Here is a 10,959-nt window from a genome sequence, read left to right on the forward strand (position 1 = left end):
TTTGTGGATTTTGTTTATTTAGTACATTTTGTTTTAAGTCCCTACATTTTGATTAGTTTTTTTTTCTTTATTTAATTTTTTTGTTTTCAAAACCCAAAAAAATAAACCTAAATGGTTAAACCTTACCACCTTGGTTTCTTTAATGTTACTTCCCTTCCCCCTGGCCGGGCCGGGTGGTAACAGTTGTATTAGCTTCGTTTTGTTGATGCATTTTGACCTTCCACATTGCTTAGGATTTGTTGCTGCGCGTTTGCGCAGTGTGAAGGAAAGAGCAGACCAGCTGCACAGGCAGGCTGTGAAATGAGATGCAGGTGATCGGTATCGGCATCAAGAGCCAATGATCGGCAATCACCGATCATGCACTTTTTCACAAAAATCGGCCGATTATGATCGGTGACCGATCGATCGGCACACCTCTAATATATATATATATATATATATATAATTTTTTTAATGAAATAAAATAATAGCTACTGCAGTGTACGCAGAGCATTACAAGAACAAAGAATGGCTCTCAGCAGGCGCGGAGCTATAGAGGGGCAGGGGGCGGATGCCCCTGGGCCCGGGCCGGAAGGGTCTGGAGGTGCCAGGGAGGGAGGAATGGTTTCAAGACGCTTTAATGTCTGATTTTAGACGGAGAAAGTGCGCCCTCGCCTGTTCAGAAAGGTATATTTAATGTTAAAGTTGCTGTCGCACCCCCCTCAGCAGTTTCCAGCAGTGCAGGCAATACGTGAGGGACCCGGTCATTGGCCCCGCCCCCCGGACCGATGCCGACTTGTTCCACTAGTAGCTCTTAGTGAGGCTTCAGTCCTATCAACCTTAGTAAAGATCCGTCCAGCAGAATCGGATCGTTCCTTAATGTCATATCACTATATTGCACTTTGGTCAAAGTGTTGTCCCATATATGCGACGCCTCAGTCAACACCTCCACACAATAATTCAGCGCATGAGTGACAACTTTTGTTCATCGCAGATGCAACATGTGTCTCTGTACAGCTAGCTTTGCTAGCATCACCTCCACAGATCTTACCTTTCTTTAAGCTTTCCTTCCAAGTGACGTTAAAAGTTGGACGAAGTCCCACCATCTGTGAAAGCGAAGCGCTGCTGATTTTACATGTCGCCATATCTTATGATTTATGCAGCGCTATTATATTACTGACTGTCAAGTTAAAACAGCAAATTTGTGAGTGCATTACCATCTCCACTCAACTGGCACGCGCCTCAGGAAATCAAGCGCACCAATCTCTCTCACTCAGGCCTTCAGGAGCCTACAAAGCAACTCGGCACACCTGTGTTCTGAATGATCCCTTCAGACAAAGAACTCAGCTTCAAGCTCCTACAGAGACACCACTGGTAGGAAATGAACATTAAATCATTTAACCTGCATTCAGAGGACCTAGTTGATGAAATGGGTTTATGTTTGGAATGTAGTTTGTTTTGTTTGTTTACTATAATCTGTAAGTAATTTTGATTCATTTGTTTGTAGGTTTTCAACCTGCTTGGTGACCACTCTGTGTCCACTCTGACCATTCAAATAAAATTATGGTGGTCTTGTATTGTAAACTAAAGTAATTTAAAGACAAAAGAAAAGAGAAATAAAAGAATGTCACTGAGATGAGTTGTTCCTGCGTCTCTTTGATGGGAGCAAGCCTTTTTCAAGTTTGGGCAGAAGCCCAGGTGGTTTGAAGCACCCCAAAAAACTTGACACTGATGATTAGACAGACATCTTCTCCCGCTCAGAGGAAACCACTGCGCATGTCTGGAGCTCCGCGTGCGAGTAAAGGTGGAGCCGATGGGTGACAACAGACACTAAGTCACGTTATTGCTTGGATTTTACGGCGCCACCTTAAGACCTTAAACCTTAAGACCTTAAACTTTTAATGGAAAAAAAGTGCAACGCGACTTGGATGTAATGAGTAACGTGACAGTTTTGTAGAAATGTTGTGAAGTAGAAAGTACAGATACTTACAGTAAAATGTAGTGAAGTAAAAGTAGAAAGTATCCATTATTAAATCTACTTAAGTAAAGTACAGATACACAAAAAATGTACTTAAGTACATTACTTCCCGCCACTGGTCTGGACATAACTCAATGCATCACATAGCGACTAATAGGCGTTGTCCAATACAGAAATACATATCAATTACTGCATTGATATGTATTACTACATCACGTAAAATTATTTTTACTATGAAAGACGTAAAAATAAAAAATAATTAACTAAACTATATTGAGAAATTGTGGGTGTGCTGTGGTGGCGCAGGGATTAAGCACAACCCATGTATTGGAGGCCTTAGTCTTTGACGCGGCCGTCGCAGGTTCGATTCCCGGCGTGGTGACCTTTGCTGCAACTTTCCTGTCAAATAAAGGCCACTAGAGCTAATCAAACCTTAAAAAAAAGAAATTGTATTTAAGCCTCGATGCTACATTAAGCTCATTTTGAAACAATGCAAGTTAAAAAAAATTTGCAACAAGCAAATTAGGTCTAATGTTAGGTGTATGTAAGCTAAAAGTGAGAATGAGACACACACACACAAGTGTTGTAGTACTCGAGATCGGTCTTGGTCTCGAGACCATTTTTTGATGGTCTCGATCTCATCTCGGACTCGACCGCATTTGGTCTCGGTCTTGTCTCGGTCTCGGACACTGAGGACTCGGTATTTTATTTCAAGACCAGTCGAGACCGCAACTGTGAAAATATCACTAAACATACAGCATGCTATCCAGTTTATTTGTTAACATCTGTGTTTTCAGTGGATGCACAATGCACCAATTAAAATCCAACCAATAACGTGACTTGCCAATTACATGTTTATGTTACTCCCTTCCCTTCCCTTCCCCCCCTCCCCCTTTACTTGCACGCGAGCTCCAGGACATGCGCAGTGGCTTTCTCTCAGCTGCAGAAGATGTCGGTCTGTTCGTCAGTAATATAATGGCGCTGCATAAATCATAAGAAATCCGATGGCGACAGCTAACTCAGCAGCGCTTCGCTTTCACAGACAGTGGGGACTAGGTCTAACATTTTTCGTCACTTAGAAAAGTATCTCAAAGAAAGGTACGCTCTGTTGACGTGATGTTAGCAAAGCTAGCTGTATAGAGACACATAAGCATTGTGATGAAAAAAAGTTGTCACTCACTGCGCTGAATTATTGTGCGGAGAGATGTTGACTGACTTGTCACACATAAGAGACAACGCTGTGTCCAAAAGTCTGCAATGTAGTGATTCGACATTCAGGAGCAGAACGATTCTTCTGCACGGGTCTTTACTTATTAGATAGGACTGGAGTGTCACTGAGAGCCTATCAGAATAGCATACATCAGAGGTTCCAAACTGTGTGGTGCAGTGCCATTGCAGGGGGGGCTGGGAGTGGGGGGGCGGCGGCGGGGGGGGGGGGGGGGGGGCGTTTGGATGAAAAAGACAAACAAAAAAACATGAACTCTGTATGCGCTGGGTTTTTACCTTAGAATGGCCAAGTCTCTGTAATTCCTCTGTCAATTTGATACAGTAGGAACTTCCACACTTCCCATATCTATGTCCTCTGTCACTTTTATCAGCAGTGAAGGAAACCTGCTGCTGCTGTGCGGAGCTGCACAGGTGTGTTAGAAAATGTTTGGAAACCACTGGGGAGGTGGCAGGACAAAAAGTTTGATTCTTGTTTGTTGGTCCTTCGTCAGTGTTCATAGTTGAGCGTCGGGGCATTGCCTCAATTGCTTTGTTTAATGGTGCAGACAGTGGTGGTTTCTGACATGAGCAACAGGGGGAACACCCAGGGTGTTATCTTTTTAGGGATGGCACGAGACCACAGCAGATCGTAGCACAGAGATGGAAGCAAAGCAGAACAAAGAGTTTGTTCAATTTAATATTGGTTAAATTAAGTATTTAATATCTATGTGTTTTTATGGGAATATGGATCTTTCAGATCAATTTGAGAAGTAATTTTGATCATATTTCACATTTTATCATATCATGTAGAGCACGGTGCTGGTCTTGGTCTTGACTTGGTCTCGGACCCTAAAAGTCTTGGTCTCGGGTGGTCTTGACCACAACACACACACACATATATATATATATATATATATATATATATATATATATATATATATCTCAGAGGTCGAGTTAACCGAATATTTTCTGTATTTGACTGGTTAAACGACGGCAAAATTTGAAGCCCGTCCGTCATTTGACAAGTTATAATTAAAATCCCCGACTGATGCACACGGGCAGACATTATAGACTTTACGCAGAGTTTATCGCAGAGACAACTAAAATCAATCGATTAAAAAAATCCTTTCTGAAAATCATCTCATGGACTCTGAATGCGTCTTTCTGACCGGAGCTGACAGCGTGTTGAAGAGTTATATATATATCTGTCTGTTTCGGAGAAGCGAAACTACGCAAAAGAATCCTCGTCAAAGCGCACACCTGGACCGTCCACAAGGTAAAAAATATATATAATAATAATAAAATAAAATAATTGTTCAGCCGCGTTGAGTTCAGATCCCAACAGTGAAGTGCTGGTAATTTAATTTTAGTCGTTTAATTTCATTTATTATAAGTTATTTGAGCCACAGTCAGTGGTTTTTGTCACTACGGAGAAAAAGTTAGATGCGTTTATCTGCTTTATGTGTGATGGGATCTGGGTTCACTATTCAAATAGATGAATATTAACTAAACCCCATAAAAATGCGGCTAAATAGCCGATGTTAATGTGATTATAATTTGACGGGTAAAACTAGAACATGACCAATTTTTTTTAAAGCTGTCGGTCAAAATGATGGAGAACAAAAAAGTCTAGCGCGACCTCTGATATATTAGATGTTATGAATGACATGAGCTAACTCATTCATCATTCATTCTACCTTTTTGAGAAAAAAAATATAAATTTTATATCACTTGTTGACCGTTACCTATAATGTTACCTATAATGTATAAAGGTCATTATAGATGTAACAAAATAAATGTCAACATATTTTAATAAATACCTAATATGTATAAGTATATGCATAAACATTTTAGGAGATAAAATATATTCTGAGAAGAATCTCAAAAAGTCACAGATTAATGTGAAATATCATTTCATCATACTCCAATATTGGAAAGACTTACATTTGTGTAAAAAAAATAAAAATAAATAAAGTAAAAATTAATAGCGCATGAAAATATGTGACGTGCTTTTAAAATTTTTCTGAAAATTTTTAGAAAAATTTAGAATTTTAATTTCAGAAGTTTTTAGTGTTCTATTTAGTTGTTTTCAAATATCTGAAATTACATTAATAATTTCTGAGTTTGCCTGAGTTATACCTACTTATTCACATTTTCTTTCAGTGTGACCAACTAATCAGTTCAAAATGAAGCTTTTCTGTGTCGACTGTTTCAAATATTTATCTTTAGTTTGTTTTTCTTATATGTGTCAGTTTATATGTTTTTGTCATGACTATACTTTTTTGAGCAGCAGAACAACATCCTGAGTGACGGTATATTTGCTGATGACTTCATCATCCTGCGTCACAGCAAAGCGGATGTCAGGGAGGTCGATGGCTGCAGCGTAAAACACCTGAACCAACTCATGGTTCAGCTCCTTGACACAAAGAGAAAGCGTTATACTTTGAGTAAAGAATTAAAATTTGGATAGAAGAAATTTAAAAATGTGTTTGTTTACCTTGAAGAAACCAACCACCATTAGATCGTCTATGGCCTCTAATTGGTTCAGATCCACAATGAGATCAGCAAATGTCCCCGCCCTCCTCTGCAGCCAGGTCAAGATGGAAGCTGAACTCTGAGGAACTTCATCACAATTCATTAAAAAACTTTCAATGAGCATTTTTACTGACAGCAGAAAAGCATAGTGGCTTTTTCAAAAAGCTTAAAGTCAAAAATAACAATAAAACTGTTTCCATAATTCTGATGTTTGGCTATGAAAATGAATAGAACTATTTTGAGCTACAAGTCTGAACACAGCTCATCAGGGGAAATTAAAAAAAAAGTAAAATATTTGCTTCAAATAAAATGTTATAAATCTGAAACAAATATGAACAAATGTCTCATCCATTAGTTTTTTATTTTATATCCTTTTTTTTTCTTCAAATTTCTAAGTAATTGGGTTTATATTTACATGCAAGATGCCACCCCAACTCAAATGTTGGCCAATCACAACATAGTCACATAAAATATTAATAAAATACATATACATGCTTAAACATATATATATATATGAATATTAATCAATTTTTTGCAAATTGATTTTGTACTTCATAATATTTAATTAATTTGTAACATTTATTTTTATGGGTTGCAAATTGTTTTTAAATGATCACATTCAGAAATCATTATTTATGATTTTGATTATTTACATGTTTTTATATTTCACTCTGGCCCTCAAAAGTCTGAGAAAATGTTCTCTCTTGTTACTTACGCACTAGCGGCTATTCTGGTTCTTGCAGGCAGAAGGACTGAATCTTTGATTTTATTAGATCGACCTTTGTTCTGTCTCAATTTGTGTATTTCATTAGCTTTTCTTCTTTTAGGCAAAATTTATTTTTATAAGTTTTAATGGAAGGATGTACTGTTGATAATGACAGTAATGGACAATATGACTCAACTTAAAATATTGTTTTGCAGTGAGTTAGGTTTTAGGGTTAACATGATTCAGCCTGTTGCAGTTCAGTAAACACCTGTCAGTTGAAATCACGTGGGCTGAAGCCAGGGAACACCTAAAACATGCAGGGCAGTGAGACTGGAGGACCAGGTTTGGGAAGCACTGATTTAGAACATAGTTGTAACCACCTCTTTCTATGCATTGTTATTTAAATGTGTTATTATGCTGTTAGTTTAAAATATATTTCTTTTTAGTAGTAGTTTTACAGGGTAACATCTTGACTGCATTGAAAATGAAATCTTACTGTCAGTTTTAAATGGGTTTATTAATTTTATTAGTGTTAAAGGTCAGCTTCTTAAAGTATAACCATTAACTGGATCTGCTAAGTAGCCACTGGTAACAGAACCTCTAGATGGATTCTTTTTAACCCTTGTGCGTGTGAGGACTGAGGCAAACGATACAAGTTGTACGTATCATCGGTTGGACCCATTTGTCTGTTGGACCCCATTTGGGTTAAGGTAAGATCATTTTATGTCTTGTTCATGATAACTTGAAATAAATAAATATGTTTGATGTTTCTCAAGCCAAACTACAGCTATTTCTTTTTAAAGAAAATGTCCAAAGAGTGTTGCATAAGCCGCAAATGGCAATGTGCAACAGAAATATGGTGGCAGATACCAGGGCAGAGAGCTGGGTTGGTTACATCTCCAGACAGGTAGAGTCTGATGCTGGGCTGTCCGCTCACATGGAGCTTTTTCACCAACTCTTTTTCCTTTGTCACATCAATGACTGCCAGCTTGACTTCTGACCCCTGAAGCTCTGCAGCAGCAGCTTCGAATGCAGCTGCAACACGATGACCTTCTGATGTCAGCGGAGTGTCTGGCAGACACACGGAGGGAAGATGAATGTTAGGAGCTTCTTCTCTAAGGGTGTGTTTCACACATGTGTAACTTATCTATCCCTGAAGGTTAAATCCAGCAGTGTGTGTGTTTGTGTGTGTCAGTGTGTGACTTACAGAAGTGCACCAACAGCTGCTTGTGTTTTCTCAAAGCCCTTTTGAAGTTCCCCTTTTCAAGTTGTAAAATGCCTTCCTTCTCTGGTATCGTCGTGTCTCCCTGCAGGTCAAGCTGTGCGTCCGCTGCAACGGACACACACAGACAGAACATCGCTCCAAGCAGCAGCAACCACAGCTTCTTCATGTCTGACTAGCCACAGTTTGACAAGCTGGACACAGGAAGTGAGACAGTGGACTTATAAAAGGTGGTGTGTCTCTCTGTGTGTGTGTGTGTGTGTGTGTGTGTGTGCGTGAATGCTTTTGTTATCTGCTAAGAAACTCAACAATCAGTTGCTTATTAACTTCCCTCCTGCTGTAATTCTGCTATTGGCTGCTGCTCATATCGTATCAGGTCCTAATATCAATACGTCCTTCACCTGCCAGACTTTAAAGGTCAACAAGAAAAAAGGAAACAACTTTCTTATAATTCGCAAGATGCATGGAAGCATAAGAAAATTATAGTAAAACAATGGTCTTATGAGCATAAGAGTAGAATAATAATTGTATGCATAAATATTGATTAAGCCGAGTTTTCCTTATAAAAATTATAGTCAACAACGTAATATCAAATTAACAGTTTCAGACAGATTTGCTTCAACCAAAATAAATAGCATAAAAAGAGCCTGAACAGTTGGTAGCTTTGTTGCTTTGCAGCAAGAAGAATCAGGGTTGCAGTTCCAGCCCAGGGTCTTTCTACACAGAATTTGCAAGTTTGCATGAATGGTTTCTCTTCATGTACTCTGACTTCTTCCCACAGTGTTAGCTATGGCTAATGAGCTGCAAACTGTCCTGGTGCTTGTATGTGTGTGTGTGTGTGTGTGTGTGTGCATGTGGTGAGCAGAAAGACTTCTTTTCTCTCTCCACCCAGTCTGAATAGATCTCTGCTGCTCTGCTTGGTGGTTTGTGAGGATTTTGGATAAAATGTTGCAGACAGCAGATCAGGTCCCTCGGAGATCCAGCTAAAAAAGTAACACAAAGAATTTAAAAGTCAATATTGAAACAATACAGCACCTGATAGAAAAGAATAATGCGAAGAGAAAGACTAATTAAGTTTTCAAAAAAATTGTACATACTATCTATTTCTGAACAGCTCCTGACTCCAGTTTTTGGTTCAGGACTTCTAATTTTTCTGTGGTGGAGGCTGAAAGGCCGAGCTCATCCAGTGAGTCCATCTCTTCAGCAGAACCAGTGACTGTCAGTCGGGTCAGAACGACTCGCAGCATCCCGGGGTGTCCCAGGTCGTCTCCTCTTCCTCCTCAAGGCATTGAAACATTACACTGAATACTTAAGTCTTCAAAGAATGATGAAAAAAAACTCAGTAATGTAAAATAACTAAGCATTTATTACCCAGTGGCCAAAGAAAACAATGTAGACTGGGGGTCTTCAGCCCTGGAGGTCAGGACCCTCTGTCCTGCTTTAGATGAGTTTCTTCTGCAGCTCACCTGGATTAACGCAGGAAAACTCCTAAAACAGACGAAACTCCCACCACATAAACCTTTATTTGCATTTAACTCTGGAGTCATGTCGTCAACCAATCAAATTCAAAAATGCCTTACATCTATAAATATTTAAATTAAAAATATGCTGATACACACACGACGAGTAGTCACTGTTTTTACAGGTTGACTAAATGTACCTGATAGAGGAATTTCCAGTTGAAGGGAGTCGGTTACTGGAGTTACTGGGTGGATTAAACAGAGCAGCTGGTGGATCATCAGAGTGGATGAGATGGTGAAGGAGGAGAACGTGGGAGTAAAGGTGGTGAAGGTGGGAGGCTGTTAGAGTCTGATTCAGGACTTTAACCCTGGGTTGGTCTGAATGCATCCTTAACTACTTTCATAGATAAGAGATTCAATACAGTCTTTAAACTAATGAAATAACTGATCAAATAATAATACACTTATGCAAGTACACAAATCACCTCCAGAAAAGCTAAGGCTTTCTGCTTTTTCATTATTTCTCACGTTATTAACAACAGTAACCTCTCCCCACATGTATATAATCACTCGGATTAAAAATTTACAAAAACAATAATACAAGTGTTGAGACGCTTTACCAGGTCGAGAAAGAGTCACACTGTTAGACAAAAGGCTCATAGTAAAAAGTTACGTTTGATTCTGTTAGACACAAAGGTTCATTTCTCATGAAAAAGAAACGTTTTCCCAGGCCACAGAGACATGGTGTGATTTCAGGGAGTGTCTTCAGTCCATATAATCAGCTGCTGCCCTCTTTCTCCTCTGACGCTGCACAGACTTTTTTAGAAACTTTTCTCGGATGTGATGGTAAAAGTTTCTCCTTTCAGCGCTGAAAGTGAATAAAATAAGTAAAGTCTGAATGCTTTTCTTGGCTGATTTTATGCTCCGTGTGTCAATACAAATTATGATTCATCGATCGGGATTTCCATTCCCTACAGTTGGTAGCAGAGGATGGTTTTGTGTTGACACATGAGCGGAGATTGGACTGGCCGTTCAGGCGCAGGCTTTCCAGAACAATTCTCTGTAGGGTCCACATGAAAGGTAAGGACAGTTGTTCCTTAATATACACCACTGTACTGTTTCCCAGGTTTGTCTAAATTTCATATTGCTTTTACATTTCTGTTCAAATTGCGTTTCACTGGCCTGTCTATATGTTTAACTGTTCATAGGAGTATAGACAAGAAAAAGTAGTTTTTAGGTGTGAAGATTTAGGTGTAAAGGTTGATTGGCTTGCAGTGGGAACTGGCCGTCCCCAGCATCAGGTCATGGATTATGCTCTGAGAAGCATTAATAACTTATTTGGCAGAGCAAGATGAATATCAAAATAAGGGAGAAAAAGAAAAACAAAATAGAAGGGATAGAATACCTGGTGCAGAAGAAAGGAGGCGACCTGTTAAACAGACGGCCTTCTGGGTAAATACCAGCTGGAAGGAATAAATGACGCTAAGGGAGAACTGATTGAAACTAAATTTATCCTGCACAATTCACTATTTTCACATGGTGTAAAATTAACTATATGAAAGATGAATGAAATTACATAACAGGTAAAATTATAAACAAAATACAGTGACATCTAATGGGTTGAAGTTTTTGAAACTCAGCTTAGCTGTAGACAGGTTTAAATTTAAACTTAATGAAACTTGAAAATTGAGGTTTATAGCAACTTGAACTTTATCATGGACTAAACAATATTTTTATCTCTTAGCATCTTATAAAAAAACAGGATTTCTTTTCATTTGAAACTTGGTCACCTTAAAATGTCTAAAGAGGGAACAGAAATGGTAAATAAATATGAGTTTGTGTTTGATTCAAAGGGTGATTGTGAAACAGCTCT

At 38.8% G+C, this 10,959-nt stretch overlaps 1 protein-coding gene across 2 annotated transcripts in view; it reads right to left on the reverse strand.

Moving 5' to 3' along the window:
- The window catches only part of zgc:136472 (protein disulfide-isomerase), a 33,005-nt gene extending 22,679 nt beyond the window's left edge, over window positions 1-10,326 (reverse strand). The window contains exons 1-7 of one of the 2 annotated variants that reach the window (XM_081604639.1): window positions 9,287-10,326; window positions 8,998-9,092; window positions 8,724-8,905; window positions 7,612-8,609; window positions 7,275-7,475; window positions 5,661-5,785; window positions 5,442-5,579 (exon numbers count right to left, since the gene is read on the reverse strand). In XM_081604639.1, the coding sequence (XP_081460765.1) occupies window positions 5,442-5,579; window positions 5,661-5,785; window positions 7,275-7,475; window positions 7,612-7,795 (648 nt within the window). In that variant the 5' untranslated portion in view covers window positions 7,796-8,609; window positions 8,724-8,905; window positions 8,998-9,092; window positions 9,287-10,326. Of the gene's footprint in view, window positions 1-5,441; window positions 5,580-5,660; window positions 5,786-7,274; window positions 7,476-7,611; window positions 8,610-8,723; window positions 8,906-8,997 lie in introns of both variants that reach the window. The other variant, XM_081604580.1, reaches the window with a different exon arrangement.
- Between the last annotated feature and the right edge of the window lie 633 nt (window positions 10,327-10,959).

The sequence above is a fragment of the Poecilia reticulata genome, chromosome 1 (assembly GCF_904066995.2).
Source record: "Poecilia reticulata chromosome 1, P_reticulata-male-v2, whole genome shotgun sequence".
Lineage (NCBI taxonomy): Eukaryota > Metazoa > Chordata > Actinopteri > Cyprinodontiformes > Poeciliidae > Poecilia > Poecilia reticulata.